This window comes from Podarcis erhardii (genome assembly GCF_964252035.2).
Source record: "Podarcis erhardii genome assembly, chromosome: 14".
Classification (NCBI taxonomy): Eukaryota; Metazoa; Chordata; class Lepidosauria; order Squamata; family Lacertidae; genus Podarcis; species Podarcis erhardii.
This window is the reverse complement of record NC_138503.1, coordinates 28,940,165-28,961,388: the sequence shown is the minus strand read 5'-3', so window position 1 is coordinate 28,961,388 and position 21,224 is coordinate 28,940,165. Positions and strand designations below refer to the sequence as shown.

The 21,224-nt window shown below is 47.6% G+C and overlaps 1 protein-coding gene across 3 annotated transcripts in view; it reads left to right on the top strand.

The window, feature by feature from the left end:
• Positions 1 to 21,224, top strand: part of ANPEP (alanyl aminopeptidase, membrane) — a 44,880-nt gene that overhangs the window by 9,940 nt on the left and 13,716 nt on the right. For 2 of the 3 annotated variants that reach the window (XM_081840483.1, XM_081840482.1), the window contains exons 2-12: positions 3,300 to 4,130; positions 5,231 to 5,373; positions 6,560 to 6,696; positions 6,866 to 6,992; positions 8,108 to 8,262; positions 8,616 to 8,729; positions 9,653 to 9,796; positions 10,125 to 10,190; positions 10,487 to 10,552; positions 18,558 to 18,730; positions 18,961 to 19,037. In XM_081840483.1, coding sequence (XP_081696609.1) covers positions 3,472 to 4,130; positions 5,231 to 5,373; positions 6,560 to 6,696; positions 6,866 to 6,992; positions 8,108 to 8,262; positions 8,616 to 8,729; positions 9,653 to 9,796; positions 10,125 to 10,190; positions 10,487 to 10,552; positions 18,558 to 18,730; positions 18,961 to 19,037 — 1,861 coding nt within the window. In that variant the 5' untranslated portion in view covers positions 3,300 to 3,471. Of the gene's footprint in view, positions 1 to 3,292; positions 4,131 to 5,230; positions 5,374 to 6,559; positions 6,697 to 6,865; positions 6,993 to 8,107; positions 8,263 to 8,615; positions 8,730 to 9,652; positions 9,797 to 10,124; positions 10,191 to 10,486; positions 10,553 to 18,557; positions 18,731 to 18,960; positions 19,038 to 21,224 lie in introns of all 3 variants that reach the window. The other variant, XM_081840484.1, reaches the window with a different exon arrangement.

Here is a 21,224-nt window from a genome sequence, read left to right as displayed (position 1 = left end):
GAATGACCATGTTCCCTCATCCAAACCTGACTGGGCTCTTCAGGGGAGGGCCTTCTCTTGGTCCCACCACCCTCATAGGAATGCTTGGTAGGGACACAGGAGAAGTCCTTCTTGGTGGGTGCCCCAAGATTAGACTGGTTTGCTCCTGTTTGTCCTTCTGCTTGACAGGTGAAGACTTTCTTCTTCCAACAGGCTTTTGGAAACTGGGTGTTTCTAAGGAAAGCCCTGCTGCTATAATGTTTTTATTGCAGTGATATCTCTCTCTGTGTGTTTATTCCATTAAATATTAATTCTTTTGTAAATGATTGTAAAGTTCTATGCTTTTAGCTGTTTCTACTTTAGCTATACGAGGGACGCGGGTGGCGCTGTGGGTAAAACCTCAGTGCCGATCGCATGGTTGGCGGTTCGAATCCCCGTGGTGGGGTGAGCTCCCGTCTTTCGGTCCCAGCTCCTGCCCACCTAGCAGTTCGAAAGCACCCCCAAGTGCAAGTAGATAAATAGGTACCGCTTTATAGCGGGAAGGTAAACGGTGTTTCCGTGTGCTGCGCTGGTGCTGGCTCGCCAGAGCAGCTTTGTCACGCTGGCCACGTGACCCGGAAGTGTCTCCAGACAGCGCTGGCCCCCGGCCTCTTAAGTGAGATGGGCGCACAACCCTAGAGTCGGACACGACTGGCCCGTACGGGCAGGGGTACCTTTACCTTTTACTTTAGCTGTATACTGCCTTGAGTCCATGTCAGAGAAAAGGTGGAGGAATAATAATAATAATAATAATAATAATAATAATAATAATAATAATATACAGCTGGCCAATTTTGACACTGTCCTATGCAGGAGATGGTTAGCTTCTGCCTGCTCCAGGGTTTTGTGGCACCTTAAAGACTAAAGAGTTCGTTTTGTCAGATACATGAAAGAAGGATGACCCTGAGTTGCAGGCACATATATAAGAGGTTGAGAAGGGGATTGTGAGCAGTGAGGTCAGAAGGAAGTGTTTGACAAACAAAAAATGTACAGAAGATTACCGGTTTAAGTATTAATAGAGGCTATTCACTCAAAAAGTTCTTGATAACACAGGCATCTTGGCACTCATAAGCCAATCAGCACATGCCATTCACCTAAAAAAAAAGAACTACCTTTGTCACAGCAAGTGATAGCACTGCACCTTTAATGAACTGCAATTCAGTGGTTTCGTATTGCAGGCAGTTCCTTTGAAACTCCTTTGTTTAAGGGTAGCTGCTCTACAGCCAGTTACAGAGTGTCCTGGAAGGAGAAAATGTTCCCCTGCTAATTTTTAGTTATTGCCATTGCTGACACCAGAGTTCTGTCCATTTATTCTTCCGAGTGGAGACTGGCCTGTTAGTCCCAGTTACAGATAGGTAGCCGTGTTGGTCTGCCATAGTCAAAACAAAACAAATTCTTTCCAGTAGCACCTTAAAGACCAACTAAGTCAGTTCTTGGTATGAGCTTTCGTGTGCATGCACACTTTCGTGCATGCACACTTCTTCAGATACCTTCAGATACCACTTCTTGGTATCTGAAGAAGTGTGCATGCACACGAAAGCTCATACCAAGAACTGACTTAGTTGGTCTTTAAGGTGCTACTGGAAAGAATTTGTTCTGTTTGTCCCATGCAGACTCTAGAAAGGCACAGGTGGCAGATGATGATATGCAGATCACTCCAGAAGAGGCGAATTAACCCCTCATGTTGCAGATGACATAGTTAGGTCCTGTAATAATGTTGTCAGAGTTGTTGAGGGCAGGCACCAGAGAGGGGTGATCCTGTAGACATAGTGTACTTATGCTTTCAAAAAAGCTTTTCCTTCACTGAAGGGATTGCGAGGAACTCCGAAAGAATCTTTGCAAAACTAGGTGAAAGGACATTAAAATGACAAATGTGATTCGGTGTAAGTGAAAGATGAACACTGGAGGAAACATCCTAACTTAATATATTCGCTTATGGGGTCTGAACCAGCAGTGACTGACCAAGAAAGAGATCTTGGGCCTCTGGCAGATAATGTGATAAACATGTCAACCTATTGTGTGGCAGCTGAAAAAAAGGCAAATTCCATGCTAATGATCATTAAGAAAGGGATTGAAATATCAAATATATTCAAATATCTGAAGGGCTATCCCATGGAAGATGGTGTGAGCTTGTTTTCTGTTGCTGCAGCGGGTAAGACCAGAATCAATATAGATTCAAATTACAAGAAATGAGATTTTGACTAAACATTAGGAATAACATTCTTTTCTTTAAAAAATAGTTTTTATTAAATTTTCAATTTTTACATTTCAGAATAAACATTTTACATACTTTTAAATATCCAGTGACTTCCCTTCTCCTCCTTCCATGGTTCATTGTACAAATCTTCCATTCCTGCATATTTTGCTATAACTGTTTAAATCAGTTCTCCATTTTTACATTGTTCAAACATTAATCACACTGTTGAATTTATCTTAATACTGCCAGCGTTTTCAGCGGTGTGCAATTATTTCCATATATTCAATAAATATTTTCTACTCTTCTTTCAATATATGTTCTTTTTCTCTTATTCTATGTGTTAAACCTGCAAGTTCTGCATATTCTAGCATCCTAAGTTAACAATCTTCTTTACCTGGGACCTTGCTCACTTTCCAACATTAGGAATAACTTTCTGACAGTAAGAGCTGTTTGATAATGGAAATGACTACCTCGAAAAGTGGTAGTCAAACCTTCATTGGTGGTTTTTAAACAGAGGGTTGGGGACTCTTTAGCTGTGATTCCGGCATTGGAGGGAGTTAACTATGATGCTATGAAAAAAAAGACTGCCAATATAACAATGCTTTTATTCAGATCTATGGGATGACCACACTTGGAATATACTGCCCATTTCTGGTCACCTCACCTTAAAATGCTGTTGTAGAGTTGGAAACAGTTCAGAAAAGGGCAATCAAAATGATTGAGGGGGTGGAGCAACATCCCTATGAGGGAAGATTACTGTGGTTGGGGCTTTGTAGAGAAAGTTTAGAGAAAAAGGAAGGAGAGAAAGGAGAGGAATGATAGAGGTATATATGAAATTACACCTGATCTGGCAATAGCATTAAAATCTATGGATGACCTCTATCCAATGTTGGGTGATTCAGGTGATTCCTGCATGACCTTGGGGTTCCTCCTAACTGCCCTGATTCTAGGGCAGACGAAAGGAAGGATTCACACCCACCCACCCTGCCCCACCCTCCAGGAGTGAGAGAGAGGCAGGTAAAGATTGCATGCACTTTGAAGCTGCTGGCTCTCAGTTCCCCATTAACTCTCCCACAGGGCCAAGGGAAGAAGTTGTCTGCAAGGTTGGGAAGCCTCAGTGACCTTCGCCCATCTCTCAGCTGTTTGATGATTAACTAATGAACCAGGATCAGTAAAACCCCAGAGCCCACATATAAGAGGCCTGCAGGTCCTTGCCTTCTCTTTCTCACAGATTCACTCTCCTGCCATCCTCAACCATGGCCAAAGGCTTCTTCATCAGCAGGACGCTGGGCATAGTTGGGATCATTCTTGCGGTTGCCGCTGTGGCCACCATCATTGCTCTGGCGGTTGTCTATGCAGAGGAGAAGCAGAAGTCAAGCAATGATGCATCTGACCCAACCCCATCTAGCTCCATCTCTACCGCCACTACCACCAGCACAGTTACCACTACTACCACCACCAGTGCTGCCACCCCCAGTGTTCCTGGCACTATGGCCAACCCAAACGACCCTTGGAATCAAATGCGGCTACCCAAGACCCTCGAGCCCGTGCACTATGATGTCACCCTGCAACCCTTCCTGACCCAGGATGCTCAAGGACTCTATGTCTTCACGGGCAACAGCACGGTGCGATTTGTGTGCCTGCAGCCCACCGACCTCATCCTCATCCACAGCAAGAAGCTCAGCTACATCGAGCAAGCGGGGAACCTGGTCTCTCTGCGTGGGGTAAACGGGTCCACAGCACCAGCCATCTCTCGGACCTGGCTGCAGGAGAAGACTGAATACCTGGTGGTGCAGCTTAGTGGAAGCCTCCAGCAGAATGCATCCTATGAGCTGCTGAGCAGCTTCCGTGGGGAGCTGGCGGATGATCTGGCTGGCTTCTATCGCAGTGAATACATGGAGGATGGGGTTCGCAAGTAGGTGGAACTGTGTGTGTGTGTTTGTGTGGTGGGGCAACCCTACAGTTCTATGGTTCTAAGAAAAATACAGTTCCTGCAGCCAGTCTCCGTGTCTGGGAAGATCTCTGGACAAGCCTGGCAGGGTGTGAGTTGGGGAGGCTATAGACACTGGATTGTGTTATCAGCATCTGAAGCAGGGGGGAGGCCAGAGCCATCCCTCTCTGCTGCCTGGCACCCACCTGCCCTCAGGACAGGCTGGGCTCCTCCCACCTGGCACCAGGTCACCAACCCTGCAGCTCTGGGGCAGCCACAGAGATCCCTAGCAAGGACCTGGAGGAAAATCCACCCAGAGTGGGACATTGCAGCAAAGGGTGGTGGTGCAGATGAAGGCAAGGGACTCCCCAGCCATTTGTAGACTCCAAAGCTTCTCCTACCTGCCCACAGCTCCTTTTTCCCTTTTGCAAGTCCCTGATGTGTCCTCCCTAGGGCCTCTGTAGAACTGAAAACCACAACCTGTTGTTTAGTTTGATGTGGAGGTGCCCCACCCCGGGTGGCTGATCCCCCATAGCCCTCTTGCCACTCCTTCCTGCTTGCCTTATGTTGAGAGGAGACCAGTTTACAGGAGAGCAAAGTGGGACGGATACGACATAGCACCATTAGCAGGGACCTGGTGCCACTGTAGTGAGTGACTAGGTGGCATTGCTTGAAAGTCTGCAGGGTATAGCTCTGCCCCCCCCCCATGAAATGACCACCCCCACCCCCACTCCTGTTCTAGGACAGGGTAATGGCCAAATCAGGCCTGGAACTTCTGAGGTTGGGATGGAGACTGTTGCCACTTGACTCAGAAAAGGGGCTATGCCCCCCACGCCCCTGCTCAAGAGCTTCAGGTACTCCCCACCTGCACCCAGCCTGGGGAGCTCCACCCACACCTACCTCCTCCCATGGTGGATGTTTGTATTGCAGTTGCCTTGAAAATATCTGGGCAGCTAAAAAGCAGGGCAGACCCTGGAAGACACAAGCCCCCTTGTCTCAATATATCAGGAAGACATGGCATGGCAGGTGGGTGGGTGGGTGGACCTGGGGGAACATGCATTGACCAGCCTCTGTCCTCCTCCCAGGGTGGTGGCCACAACGCAGATGCAGGCGGCTGATGCCCGGAAGGCCTTTCCTTGCTTTGATGAGCCGGCCATGAAGGCCACCTTCACCATCGTGTTGATCCACCCATCTGACCATGTGGCTCTCTCCAACATGCCTGTGCAGAGTAAGGGAGGGGTGGGGCAAAGGGACTCCTTTTGGTGGTGGTGGTGAAGCACACCTGCCACTTCCTCCTCCTCCTCAGTTTCCATCTGAGTTCATGACCGCCTCCCTCCTCTCCCAAGAGATTGCTGCTCTTTCCCTGCATGGGTAGAAGGGCAGGAGGGGAGAGCCAGACTGGAAGCAGGAGGAGACTGAGGGGGAGCTTTCTGTGCCCACACTGGGTGCCTCTTGCTTCCCACAGGTACTGGATGATGTTCCCATTATGCAGAGTCAGGACATGGTTTTTTTTGGGGGGGGGGGTGGCTCTGTGTCCAGTGGAATGGGGGAGAGAAGTCTTCGAATCACCAGAGGTTTGGGGTCCAAGAGCTACTGAATCAGCCTTCCTGAAGGGAAGAAGCCTGTGTGGGAGGAGGGAGGCGATTTCCCTTGGGAGCTCAAGTACAGAGGCTCACACCAAATTCCCAGCCAGAGTCCAAAGAGTCCATTAGGATGCACGCTATATAGCCAGATATGTCATCTTACCTGTTCATCCTCTACCCAATCACCTTCTGCCACACCAGCACTCCACCCTCAACTGACTCAACCCCTTCGCCTTTTTTACTGTGCCTGTCCGACCCCTCTTTGTATGTTGAATGGAATTGGTTTCCCCCCTTTAACAGTCAGCTGTCAGGTTCCTCTTTAACTGGTTCTTCCCAGGCTTGTGGTCAGTTCACACTGGCCTCACTATTACTGGGCTTAACAGTAATTCCACCTCAGCCATCAGGGCTGGCGCTGTTGGCAGCTGTCCACCAAATGAGAGAAAGGGAAGCAAGTGAGAGCAACTGGAGGGAGAGAATCCTGCTTCAGAATGGACTCAGCCACAGAGCAAAGGAACTGTGAGAGCAACGCAGAGCATTGAGCTGGGTGCTGTCATTTGAGGGCAGGACCCTCTTGCCTCCTCCTTCTCTCTGGGGTAACAATGCCTGTTTGCCTGGTGTTAACTGATGACACTCACAAGGTGAATGGCCACATTCAGTCCAACAATGTAGTCTACCAACTGCACTGGGATTGGGACCCTTGGACTCCAGAAACTGCAAATGCAGACAAAACGTTGTGGGGTTTTGGAGATAAACAGGGGTGATAGTTGGGTCTTGACTTTAGGCAAGATCAGCAGAGCAGGTTTATGGTCTCTCCTCCTCCCCGCACTCTAGGCACCACACAGATGCAGCTGGACGGACAGCTTTGGAACCGGACAGTATTTCAACCCACACTCAAGATGTCAACCTACTTGCTTGCTTTCATCGTCAGCCAGTTTAACTATGTGCAGGGACAACAGAATAATGTCTCGGTAGGCGTGGCAGTGGGGGAGACCACCTCCTTCTTTAGGGCCTCGGGAGCTCTCCCTGCTCGGAGGGATTTCTGGGCACCTATTCCAGGCAGGGACCCCAGGCCCTGCTCCCACCCAGGCTTGGTCCTCCTCTGACAATCCTTGCTGAGACATCCCTATTCCGTTTCAGATGCGAATTTGGGGCCGCCCCAAAGCCATTGCAGAGGGCCAGGGAGACTACGGCATCAAAGTCACTGGACCCATCCTGGATTTCTTTGAGAAGCATTACGCCACACCTTACCCACTCAGCAAACTAGGTTGGTGCAGAAGCAGGAGGGAGGGCTGACCCGAGGCTCGGGTGGGAAGTGGGTAGCGGGGGCTGGGGGAGCCTGAAGGGGGAAGGTGAAAATGACCTTGGTAAGATTGTTGCCCTGTGCATGGCCAACATTTGATGCCTTGACTCCTCCTAAAGCCTAGTAAAAAGGAGCGGGATTTGGGAAGGGCATGCAAGGCTCTGGCAGGGTCCTAGAGCCCTCCTTACTCCTTCTCAAAGCCTGGTGAGTGCTTGCCCAGCTTTAGGAAGGAGGGCTCTAGGACCCTTTCAGAGTCCTCACACCTCCTCCCCCCCCCCCAAGCTGGGCAAGCGATTCCTGGGCTTTGAGAAGACCCTCTCTTTGGCTGCGTGCCCAGTACCTCTGCACCACTCACAGAGCCCTAAATCCACCTCTGCTCTCACAATTTGTTCCTGCTTATTTTGAAGCCTGATCTCCACTGTCAGAGGCATTAAATGCCTCTGAATGGCAGTTGCTGGGAATCACTAGCAGGGAGTGTTGCTGCTGCTGCTGTGCTCAGGTCCTGCTTCTGGGCATCACACTGGGACATCTGGTTGGCCTCTGTGAGGACAGGATGCTGGACCAGATAGGCCCTCCTTGGTTCTTATAACCTCCTTCTCCTGACTGTTCAACTTATGACGTTTCCACAGACCATGCTTAGAGAAACCTAGGATGTTCTGGATGTCTTGGGCTGCAACTCCCATCAGCCGCAGCCAGCTTGGCTGTGCTGGAGTAGACAATACATCCATGCTGGCTGGGCCTGATGGAAGTTAATAGGATGACGGTATGGTAGCTTTGGAAGAGACCCAAAGGCTCATCTAGTCCAAGCCCCTGCAATGCAGCTAATCACAGAGGTAGCTCAAGACACCTGGAAGACAGCAAGGTGGGGAAACCTGGCTTGGGACTTCTGTTCCCTGTGGCTGAATGATAGGGCAGGTCTGCAGCCCCTCCAACTCTTTACAGTATGATAATGCTGTTCACAAGTGGCTTTTAATATACACAGCACTGCTTGTAAAAAGACCTAGGAGTGACAACTGACTCCCAGCTGTGGAAGCCTGGCTGGTGGTCCCAGCCTGGCTCATGGGACATTCTCTCTCCAGACCAGGTCGCCCTCCCGGACTTCAATGCTGGCGCCATGGAGAACTGGGGGCTGTTGACCTATCGTGAGAACTCCTTGCTCTTTGACCCGCTCTTCTCCTCCATTGGGAACAAGGAGCGGGTGCTGACCGTCATCGCTCACGAAGTGGCCCATCAGGTACTCTCTACGGGTTTTGGAACCACACGGGCCACTTGAGTGGGGAGGGGGATCTTGCACTTGGGTCCTGTTGATGGGCTTTCCCCTGGGGTACCTGGTTGGCCACTGGGAGATCCGAGTGCTGGACAGGATGGGCTGTGTTCTGGTCTAGCTGCAGGGCTCTTCCCAGGAACTCCTGCTCAGCCAATAAACCCTCTTCACTCTCATTGGCTGTTTTCTGAAGCCTTCTCCCAGCCCATGAGCTGATTGTTGGCTGGGCACCTGACACACTTCAAACCCACCCAATACCATGCACCGAGGGAGTATTTGAGGGGGCTTCAAGGCTGACTAACCTCCTGCTTCCCCACCCCCAGTGGTTTGGGAACCTCGTGACCCTCCGTTGGTGGAATGACCTGTGGCTGAACGAGGGCTTTGCATCCTATGTGGAATATCTTGGTGCCGATGCAGCGGAGCCCACCTGGGATATTGTAAGTTGCTTTTGTGAGATAGAACAGGGCTGGATGGTGCTGGGAGGCTTCTGAGGAATAGTGCAGCTCCTGACCCAAGTCCTTCTCAGGCAGCCTGAGCTCTGAAAAGGTAGCTGGCAAAAGGAGAGGGCTGGGTAGTGGGGGGTTTGGAGACATATTCACCCTGGAAACCAAAGATGGCTGCTTCCAAGTGATCTCAAGGTCCCTGGATTTCTCTGAAGGTGCTGATAAGGTCTTTCATACACTCATTTAAAGCACCTTCACCTCACTGCAAGAATTCTGCGAACTGTAGCTTACCCCTCATAGAGCTACAACTCCCAGCACTCTCAACAAACTACAGTTCTCAGGATTTTTGGTGTGTGCGTGTGCTTTAAATGCATGGTGTACACAACCCCGGTCTCCCCACAAAACTATAATTTTCATGGCTTCTGAGAATTAAGCTGGTTTGAGAAAGAGAGCTAGCTCACTTGGTAGAGCATGAGACTCTTAATCTCAGGGTTCAAGCCCTGCATTGGACAAAAAAAGAAAAAGAAAAGAAGAATTTCTGCCTTGCAGGAAGTTGGACTGGATGACCCTCGTGGTCCCTTCCAACTCTATGATTCTATGAAAATAAACCCACACAGAGGCAGAGTGTGGATGTGGTCCATGTAGGAGTGAGGGAAGAGCTGGTCTAATGTTGTGGCAATGGTGTGGTTGCCACTGGAAGGGGCTCCCGTGTGGCACAGAGCATGATGGGTCCCCTTTCCAGGTAGAAAGGGATGTAAATACAGTAGCGGGCAGTGAGCTTGGACCAGGGAGAACTAGATTTGAATCCTTGCTCAGCCATACAGCTTTTGACCAGTCACTGTCCCCCACCACACACTCTTACCTAAGAGAGTTTGTTGTGAGGATGGACCATGAGGTTTTGGGGAACTGATTTGCAGAAAGACCTGATGGTCTCCAGCGAAATGTACCGTGTGATGGCCATTGATGCACTGGCTTCCTCGCACCCGCTGTCCTTCCCCGAAGCAGAGATCAACACACCAGCGCAAATCAGCGAAGTCTTTGATGCCATCGCCTACAGCAAGGTGAGTGTGCCTTGGGTGGTTGGGTCTGGGGGAAGGTGGAGTGCCTGCCTCTCTTCCCTTCCCAGATGGAGCAACTTTGGCTGCAGAGAACTGAGCTGGGAGCAGCCACCGCCTTTCCCTTGGTACTTCAAAGCTAAGACTGGCAGAGGGCCACCCACCTATGAAAAGGTGGTGGTTCTGAGAGGATCAGCTGCATTACTGGGGCTCGTGGAATTATCCAAGCCTGTTTTTTGGGATTTACATTTGGGTGTGGAACCATCATGGGGGGGGGGAGTGACAGAGGACATCCTGTGGCCTCTCCCTTCACTGCCCTCTCCTCTCTCCACAGGGAGCTTCAGTCCTGCGGATGCTCTCTGAATTCCTCACTGAGGACCGCTTCAGAAAGGGGCTGCTGGTAAGGCCTGTCTTGGCAAGTGCTGGGTCGTTCATAGTGATACCTGCACTGCCCTGGGCTGGCGCTTCCTCCCCCTGCTTTGCCGTGGGGTGGGGTGTGTGGAGTGGGGAGAGACCTGGGTGAGCAAAGGGGAGGGTCTGTGTGTTCCCACCTCCCCAGCAAACTCTAATGGAGCAAAGGCAATGTGGGCTGCACACCAAGGAGGCATGGACTTCCCAAGGGCCCAGTGGCAGCTGGGGTGGGGGGCATCAGTCTCTCTCCCTCTCTCTCTCATTCACCTTCTGTTCTCTCTGCAGTCATACTTTGAGGCCTTTGCATATGGAAACACCGTCTACGATGACCTCTGGCATCACCTCCAGTGGGTACGTCCAGTTGTTCCTTCCATTTAAAATGCCAGTGGCTGCTTCTAGTTAGGGTGGAAGGGTCATAGCTCAGTGGGAAGAGCATTTGCCTTGCAAGTCAAAGGCCCCAGGTTCAATACCCATTGATGTCTCCAGGGAGGGGCTGGGAGAGGCTCCTGCCTAAAATCCTGGAGAGCTACTGCCAGTCAGTGTAAACAATACTGAGTTAGATGGACTCAGTGAAAAGCCAGCTTCCTGTGTTCCTGGCCAGGCAGTGTCTGGAGGCTACTTCTCTCAGCGGCAGGTGGGGGTGAGCCTTCTTCCAAGGGGGAGGAGGGGCTTTCATAGGTCTCCCAACCATTGTTGCACCCTAGTTAGACAATGGTTTGTTCAACGTGATAGGGCTCATCCAGACTTGCCCTTCTCCTGTGGAACTGAGTGGTTTCCCATTTGTCCTGCACTTTCTAGGCACAGGTCTGAGAGGTTTTGCCCTTCTCTTGCTGCTTTCTCCCAGAAAACACCCTCATTAGCAATAGATTGGTACAAGTATCAATCTGGGGAAAACTTGATTGACGTTTGCTCCGATTTGGCATTAGAGATTGAGTTTCCCTGGGGAAAGGCAGCGGGGGCAAGAGCAAGTCTGGATGAGTCCATATACACAAGGTTGTTAGACACAATATTGTTTGCTGTCTTGCATGAAGTTGCCTAATCCATTTTCAAAAGCCCATCCTTATTTATAAGAACACAATTGCTTTTTGTCTTCAACGGGCAAACAGTCATCCTCTTAGCTAATTTCTGGAATTCTCAGAAACATCTGGAAACTGTGAACACACACACACACACACACACACACACACACACACACACACACTCCTTGGCCAAATATATTTCCCCTGGCCTTCCTCCAGCCTCTCCCCCCACCCTCAAGGATGGGCTTTCTAGATTCTGGGTTATCTTTGGAGCTTTTCTTGAAGCCATTGACTTCTCCTCAGCAAGCATGCATTTAGCCCTGTGATGCCAGGAACTCAGGTCTTTAAATGAGCTTGGCCAAGGCTGGCTGTGCCTTGGTCCAACAGCTGCCTGGGTCTTGGACTTGCCTGCCTCAGGATGGTTGCATTGATTGACTTCCCTGGGCCCAAATGTCCCCTCTGCCCGGTTGGCTCCTTTGCAGTGCAGCTCCCTTTCAGTCCACGATCTCCTTCTTGGGCTTTTTGCTGAGTGCTGCTTCCCTGTGTGTAACAACTTACAGCTGTGCATTTGGCATCACCCGGCACAGCCGTTGCTCAAACCCTGAGCTCATTTTGAATCCTCCTCTCCTGCTGGCATTTTGCTGTCAACAGATTTTCAGCATGTCCCCCTACATCAGGGCTGCGAGTCAGCTCATCTCCTGCCCCCCTGCCCTGGGCACTACCCACTTAGACGGGTGTCAAATTTGGCTGAAGAGGGAAATCCACAGGATCTGAGTATAGCTCAGCCTTCCTCTTTTTCTGCTCTGTTCCTGCATTATCCACCACCCCATGATTTTCACCCTTCCTGCTTATTTAATTGGCTCTACCTTTTCTCTTTTTTTCTCCACCTCCTCCCCCCAGCCCACTCTGCTTTTGCATATTCCCTCAAAGGTTGCCTCTTCTTCCAGGCCTTAGGTTTTTCGCTCCCACTGGCCTCTTCTCCAGCCGCAGGAGCCTCAGTGACCATGACCTGCTTCCATCTCTCTTTGCCACCCTTTCCCCTCCTTCAGTCGCATCTCTCACTGTTGAAGTTTAGACTGCAAGCTGCTGGGGGCAGAGACTTTCCTTTCCCTTGCTTGAGATGCTGAACAAGTCAGTGTCTCCTGTGCTAAATACTGGACCGACTTCATTCTCCAGGGAGGGAGGGAGGGAGAGAAGAAGAGAGCTTTTCATGGTAGTTTTTGTTCTTGGGTACTCTTTGCTTTCTGGCATGACCCTGTGCCAACAGCCCCCCTCCCTTTCCTTCTGCCTCTGCACACTACTTGATGGAGGAGGCTGAAAAGGGGAGGAACAGCTCCCTTATACCAAGTCTTGTGGGAATGTTCTGGGGTGCAGGAGAGGATATATTGACTAATTATATCCTTATCCAACTTGTGCTAACAAGTTCCCAAAATATCAGCAGAGTTTATAGACATTCCCCTTTTAAGTTCGCAACGGTAACGCTTGCACAGGTTCGCTAGAACCTCTATAATAATTACTCTGGTAATTTCCCCTTTGTTCCCTCTTAAAATACAAGACACGACACAGTCTTTATAAAAGTATAAAAGAGTTTACTCACGTTCTGTTCACAATATGATCCCAGAAGGTAGGCAGGCTTAAAAAGGTTACATACACTTAGAATCTATCTTGTAGTAAGATATTACTGTCCTCTCTTGGCTGGGAGCCAAGAGGGCATGTTGCTCCTTCAGAAGATGAAGATGGCAGAGAGGCAAGAGGCAAGAGGCAAGAGAGGCTGCCTGCCCTGTGCTTTTATCATTACCTGCACAGGTGAGGCCACACCCACCTCTGGTCACATGCGGAGGAAGTCCGTCCCCAGGAAGTTTACCTGCTTGCTGGACAGACATCCCTCCCCATGTTCTAACATGTACACTCTAGGAATGTTGTCATTGACTGCTCCTGTGTTTACATCCCACATACCCCTTCTCAGGCAATACAACATACACAAAACATAAACAACTTTATTCAACCACCCAGAGTCCCAGCTTGACACGTAGATTCTGGAAACTCTCTCTTGGTAGGGGTTTCGTCAGGATGTCAGCAGTCATCTCTTGGGTGCTGCAGTAGGATAGTTCCACAAGTCCATCCTGGATCATCTGGCGTATGTAGTGGTATTTAACCCCAATGTGTTTTGTTCTGGCCAGGAACTTCTCACTCTGCGTCAGCTTCAGGCAACTTTGATTGTCCTCTAGCAAGCTAACAGGCCCTTTTCTCACCAACCCAAAGTCCTTTATGAGTTGATCAAGCCAGGCGATCTCTCTGCAGGCTTCTGTTGCTGCAACGTATTCTGATTCTGTGGAAGATAATGCTACACAGCTCTGTTTATAACTGCCCCATGAAACAGGTCCATCACCAAACATGAAAACATGACCACTTGTTGATTTATAATCAGCATTATCCCCAGCCCAATCCGCATCAGTATACCCAACCAACTTAGGGTCTCTGACGGCTGGTAACCTTAATTTACAATTCATGGTACCCTTCAAATATCGCACCACCCTCTTTACACCTGCCCAATCATGCTCAGTGGGAGAATTCACTTTTCTGCTAAGAATCCCCACAGCATTAGCTAAGTCAGGTCTACATGTGGTAACTAAATACAAAAGTTTACCAATCGCCGACCTGTAGTCATTGTTGTCTGGCAACTGCTTTGAATCCTCCTGATTCTTCAGGAAGTCAGTAGCCATCGGTGTAGCGACTGGATGTGCGTCTTGCATCTGCATGTGCTCAATTAGCTCGTGGATCTTCTGTCTTTGGCTGAGAAGAAATGAGCCGTCCTCTTCTCTTTCCACCTGGATCCCGAGGTAGTACTGGACATCTCCTAGCTCCTTGACCTCCACCTCTTTGCTAAGGTGTTTTACCATCTGTGTATAGTCTTTCTCACTTGCTGTGGCAATAATCAGGTCATCAACAAATGCTAAGATATATGAGAATTGTCCATTATTTGACTTACTGTACAAGCACTTGTCAGCGTCGCCTTGCTTGTACCCAAGTTGCGTCAGCATTTTATGCAACTTCTGGTTCCAGGCTCTAGCAGCCTGTTTAAGTCCATAAAGTCCTTTCTGCAGTTTGCACACTAAATGTGCCTCATGTGGTTTCACAAAACCTTTAGGCTGCTTCATGTAAATTTCTTCAGAAATCTGCCCATGTAGAAAAGCGGTAGCAATGTCTATGTGTTTCACTCTCATTTTCTTGGAGGCTGCAATGCTTAGAAGCATTCTTACGCTGCTGTACCTCACAGTTGGTGCAAAAACTTCATCATAATCTTCACCAAAACGCTGTGAAAATCCCTGTGCTACAAGTCTAGCTTTGTAGCGCTGCACTTCTCCTTCTGACCCCTTCTTAACCTTGAAAACCCATTTACTGCCAATGGCCTTCTTACCGGGAGGCAGCTCAGTGAGTGTCCAGGTCTTGTTCTGATGCAGTGCATCCATCTCCTCCTGCGCGGCCTTCCTCCAGAGACTGGCTTCTGCAGCTGGCATCTCCTGTATCTCTTCCCAAGTGGAAGGTTCTTGTGGAAACGCCGACCCTGCAAAGTAGGACAACCGTAATGGTGGGACACCTTTGTTGGTTCTGGACGAGCGCCTGACCTCTGGTTCTGCGACCGCATCAGCTTCCTCATCCTCCTCCAACGCAGGCATGTCCCCATCTGAGTCCTCATCTTCGTCTCTGGTGCCGCCAGGGTTCTGGTCCTCTGCGTCTTCTGGTGTGTCGCCTGTAGGGGGCGCTGTAACACTTGAAGGCAGATTATTACTTTGTGGGGTCTCAAAAGGGAAATATACAAATTCTTGAGTCCTTTCTGACTCATCAGAAGAATCCACAACAGTGTTCTTAGTGTCTACTTTTCCATATTCATCAAAATAAACCGCATGGTATGCATTTGTCTTACCAGTTTGTAAGTCCATAATTCTATATCCTTTGCCTCCAGAGGCGTATCCCACCAGGATACCTGCTTTTGCCCTGGAGTCAAGCTTGTGTCTGTGTTCCTTGGGCACGTGGAAATAACACGGACTTCCAAACACACGTATGTGCGACAGATTGGGAGCTTTCCCATGCCAAAGTTCAAATGGTGTGCGCTCTGCACCTTTAGTTGGCAGTCTATTCTGCAAATAGACCGATGTGTACACTCCTTCGGCCCACAGCTTCTGTGGCAAACATGCATCCTTTAGCATGCACCTTGTCATGTCCATAATGGACCTAAACTTTCTCTCAGCTATGGCATTCTGCTGTGGTGTGTAAGGAATTGTGGTTACGTGTGCAATTCCTTCCTTGGCCAGGAGAGCCTGCATTTCATTTGAGCAGTACTCACCTCCATTGTCGCTCATTAGCACAGCTGGAGCTCTCTGGAATCTGTTCTTGACCATGGCAATGTATTCCTGGAACTTGTCCACTGTCTCACTCTTCTCTTTGAGGAAATACACAACACAAAATCTTGAAAAGTCATCCAGAAATATTAAAATATATCTATTCTTTCCCAGTGAGGGAACACTCATGGGTCCACATATGTCAGTGTGCACTATGTCAAGCACTTTGTTGCTTCTTTGTTCTGCACAACGTGGAAATGAAGGTTTTACAGCCTTCTCAGTAATACAGCTTATGCACTTTGCTGGAGCTTTGTTGCTCTGCTTTACCTGCAAACCTCTTACAAGATCTCTTTTCTGTAGATCCAGAATGACGTTGGTGTCTCTATGTCCAAGCCTTCTGTGCCATAGGTCCAGATCTGCTTCATCCTTCTGGCTGGAATGTGCCACTTTTGCAGACTGATTCTCTGAAAGATCAAGCTCATATACACCATTGATTAGCTCTGCTTGAGCAAACACTTTGCCATTTCTAGTCACCTTGCATTCTCCATTTCCAAATGTGATCTGGAAACCTTTCTTGTCCAGTGTGGACACGCTGATTAAATTGCAGCTCAGCTCTGGTACATACAAAACTCTAGAGATTGTGTTCTCAATGCATTCATTGTTTATATTGCATTTCAGACTCATGGAACCTGCACCTTTTGCTTTAACAATGTTCCCATCTGCAATTTCAATTTCAGATCCTTCTTCATCATTTATCTCATTAAAATAGTCCTTTTTATACGAAAAATGTGAGCTGGCACCTGAATCAATTATCCATTTATTACGTCTATTCTCACGATTCTGGACAGCTAAATTCCTTTCTTGCAGTAGCCATGTGCATTCGCATTTCCCCTTCTTTTCCTCTTTTGGCTGAAAGGGGTGGGGTTTCTTGGCTTTAGGAGCCTTGCAATTCTTTGCAATGTGTCCTTCTTTGTTACAATTGAAACAAATCACTTTCTTAGGCATCTCTTTGGACTTTGTACATTGCCTAGATGCATAACTGCTGTCCTTGCTTCTAGCATTTCTCACTGGAGATTCAGCTCTATCTCTGCATTCTTCTTTTAAATAACCAATCAAGTCTTTAAAAGTCAGACCTTGTCTATGATCCATCAAACTTACAAATGCGCTAAAGCGTGGTCCAAGTGATGATAACAAAAATGCTATCTTTGTGTCTTCATCAAAAGCTTTGGGAGTCAGATCAATTCTTTGAATAATCTCAGTAAACTTGTTGATGTGCTCTGTGAATTCCTCTTTTGAATTCATCCTCACTCTGGTTAATTTACACACCAAGTTTCTGAAGCAGTTTATGCTAGATTCTCCATACACGCGCTCTATATCTCTTAAGATTTGAAATGCATCATCTGTACTATTTATTAATGATAGCTGCTCATCGCGAAGTCCACTCAAAATTATGTGTCTAGCTTCGCTGTTCATGCGTTTCCAAGCACTTATCTTGGCTAAAGCTTCCTCAGACGATCCCGTAGGTTGAGGGTTTAAAGCTTCCAAAATGTGCTTATAATCTAAACATGCTATCAAGCGCTGCTTCCAGTGTATGAAATTGTGTTCATTCAGCACAGGTATTCCTAGCTTTGCATCACTATCAAAAGCTGCTCTAGCCATCTTAAAATCCAAAAATTTCAAAATTCTTCAAAATTTCAAAATTTCTCAAAATTTCAAAATCAAAATCTCAAAAATCTCAAAATTCAAAACAATTCTTCACTGCCTTGGGTCACTGTGAACTCTGAGGGAAGGGGGGGGGGTGCTTAATCCCCACTGCACAATGGAACAAAGGACCATGTGCTTACCAGGAAGTTAACTCAGAAAAATACTACTCAACTCAAAATCACAATCCAACGCAATCCTTCAAAAATACGCAGAAATATGCAATACTGGGGCCAATAACCCTTTTGTGGGAATGTTCTGGGGTGCAGGAGAGGATATATTGACTAATTATATCCTTATCCAACTTGTGCTAACAAGTTCCCAAAATATCAGCAGAGTTTATAGACATTCCCCTTTTAAGTTCGCAACGGTAACGCTTGCACAGGTTCGCTAGAACCTCTATAATAATTACTCTGGTAATTTCCCCTTTGTTCCCTCTTAAAATACAAGACACGACACAGTCTTTATAAAAGTATAAAAGAGTTTACTCACGTTCTGTTCACAATATGATCCCAGAAGGTAGGCAGGCTTAAAAAGGTTACATACACTTAGAATCTATCTTGTAGTAAGATATTACTGTCCTCTCTTGGCTGGGAGCCAAGAGGGCATGTTGCTCCTTCAGAAGATGAAGATGGCAGAGAGGCAAGAGGCAAGAGGCAAGAGAGGCTGCCTGCCCTGTGCTTTTATCATTACCTGCACAGGTGAGGCCACACCCACCTCTGGTCACATGCGGAGGAAGTCCGTCCCCAGGAAGTTTACCTGCTTGCTGGACAGACATCCCTCCCCATGTTCTAACATGTACACTCTAGGAATGTTGTCATTGACTGCTCCTGTGTTTACATCCCACAAGTCAGAGTCTAGGTCAATCTAGTTCAGTACTGTCTACACTGACTGGCAGCAGCACGTCAGGGTTTCCAGGAGGGAAGTATCTCCCAGCTGAGACCTTCTGCATGCAAATCAGATGTGAGCTTTGCCCTTTCCCCTTAAATATTACCTTTGGGGTTTTCAACAGAACTGGGTTATTTCCTGGTTGTTCATCCATAGCTATGAGGGCTAAACCCTTATGTGGGGCTGGAGGGCTCAGCCCTAGGAGGGCACATTGAAGCAACATAGAGTTTTGGCAAGGGGTGTGTGACTGTGACCAGAAGCCACAGCTGAGTGTTTTGCATTGATTGCATCTGGCAAAGCTTATGATGCCATAATGTGTTTGGTAGGCTTTACATTGCCACAAGTCTTCTTGATTTTTTTTTTTGCTATGAATCCCTGTGCCTCATGAACACTCCCTCTTTTGGACAGGCAGTAAATCAAGACAGTTTTGAACTCCCTGGCACAGTCAAAGAAATCATGGACCGGTGGACCTTGCAGATGGGCTTCCCAGTGCTGACTGTGGACACCTCTACTGGGAGCCTCACTCAGAAGCATTTCTTGCTGGACCAAACATCTGTTGTTGACCGACCCTCACAATTCAAGTAAGTAGGGAGCCCTGAGCCACAGACTCCATGGAAGGGCCACATCCAGTCCAGAAAGACCTGGAGGAAAGAGTGTGCTTGTGTCCAGAGCATTGTGGCCATTGGCAGTTCCTGGCAGGGCATCACTAGACTCCCTGGCCAGTGCACTCTCCTCCTCCTTCTTGGAAGCCAAGAGACCTTTTGCTTGATTCAGGACAAGGGAGGACACACCTGTCTGTCTCTTTCTGCAGCTACACCTGGATCGTCCCTGTCTCCTCGATGAAGTCAGATAATCCAATACCCTTGTACTGGCTCACAAGCACAACAGGTACCCTTCACTGTGACCATCTTCCCAGCTTTACCGTGATGTCACTGGGATTATTATTTCATTCAATTGACTTTTACTCAAAATATACCCACTGAAATTCATGGCCATACCTAACTGAGGACCATTAATTTTCAAAGGGTAAAAGTTTGTTGAATACAACTCCTCCTCCTCCTCCTCCTCCTCCTCCTCCTCCTCCTCCTCAACATATTACTCAACCTTCACCAACAGGCCCCAGGGCAGCTTACAACTACAGTGGTGCCTCGCAAGACGAAATTAATCTGTTCAGTGAGGCTCTTCATATAGCGTTTTTTTGGTCTTGCGAAGCAAGCCCATTGACAGCTTAGCGGATTAGCACTATTAGCGGTTTAGCGGCTTTTAGCGGATCAGCTGATCAGCGTCTTAGCGGCTTAGGAAAAGGGGGGGAAAGGGGGGGAAAACCCGCAGGAACTTGCAAGACATTTCGTCTTGCGAAGCAAGCCCATAGGGAAATTCGTTTTGCGAAGCGCCTCCAAAACGGAAAACCCTTTCGTCTAGCGAGCTTTCCGTCTTGTGAGGCATTCGTCTTGCGGGGCACCACTGTATTCAATATTCAATATTTAAAATAGCTAAGTTGCAGTCACAGGAGTAGGGTGGGTCCTGAAAACATGTATCTTGGGTGTGAAAGGCCAGAGTAAAGAGGTTCGTCTTCAGCACACATGTGGGGAGGGAATTTCACAACTTAAGGGATGCCACAGAGAATGCCTTCTTCTCCCAGGTGTTTTGAACCGCAGACCCAAAGTAGGCCTCATGGGAGTGGTTGGGTGCAGTATAACAAAGAAGGATGCCCAATGATCAGTTCTAGTGTTTGATTAAGAAGAAGGGTGTAGACTTGCAGCAAATCAGCCTGCCAGGTCTCCTAGCCTTTACAGACATGGGACGGGCACCCCAGCAAGGGGACAGATTGTCCTCACCCAAGCAAACATTCATACATTTTTTTAATACACAAAGCAGTATATGTCACTTTGTCTAGGACTTCTCATCCCTTCACCTGACTAGAGGAGACGACAGGTGGCAGCTACCTAAATCTTACAGATAGTTCCCCTTTCTGGGCTCAGAGCCCAGCACCCAAGCCCATAGATAAGGATAACATCAAAGCAAGCCAGTTAGCAAAAAATATAAACATATATGAGTTCATTGCTACAACTACCAATAAATTATGGGGTTATCTTGACTACTGAGATGGTGTTTGCAGAGCATCCAGAACAGTTCACCTTTGGTTCAACACACTGGGCCACCCCCACAAGTTTCTGAGGGTGGAGGAACTACCAAGAGGGCCCTCTCTCTCTCTTTTTTTTTAAATTAATTTTTTATTAAGAAATTTTCTTTTACAAATTTGTTCAAATACAACCATATTTTCCAATTTACAATTTTTTTTTACTTCCACCAGCTCCCCCCACAATCCTCATATTTTAATCTTTATTCCGCATTTCCTTTATAATGTATTGCCAGTTTATGATATCTTCGCATCTCTTTTTCTCTTTACAATACCCTTTCTCATCACAAAGCCTCTTTAAATCCAACTAGCGTTGTCTGTTCATCACAAATATTTTCCAGATATATTGTAAACTTTCTCCAGTCCTGAGTGAACTTGTGATCTTTCTGGTATCTAATTTTTCCAGTCATTTTGTCTAATTCCGCATAGTCCATAAGTTTCTGCCTCCACTCTTCCAGTGTCGGTAATTCTTCTCGTTTCCATTTTTGGGCTATTAGGATTCTAGCCGCAGTCACTGCATATTGGAAAAGTTTATAATCACTTTTATTAATTTCTCTTCCTGTAATTCCTAACAGAAAAGCTTCTGGTTTCTTCACAAATGTATATTTGAACATCTTTTTCAACTCATTATATATCAATTCCCAGAAGCCCTTCACTTTCTTACATTCCCACCACATATGGTAAAACGACCCTTCCTTTTCTTTACATTTCCAACACTTATTACATGTTTTATACATTTTTGCAAGTTTGACTGGGGTAATATATCATCTGTATACCATTTTCATAATGTTTTCCTTTATCGTCATACATGTGGTGAATTTCATATTCTCATTCCATACTTTTTCCCAATCTGCTAATTGTATATTATAACCAAAATCCTTGGCCCAATGTATCATAACCGATTTAACTTCTTCGTCCTTTGTTTGCCACTCCAA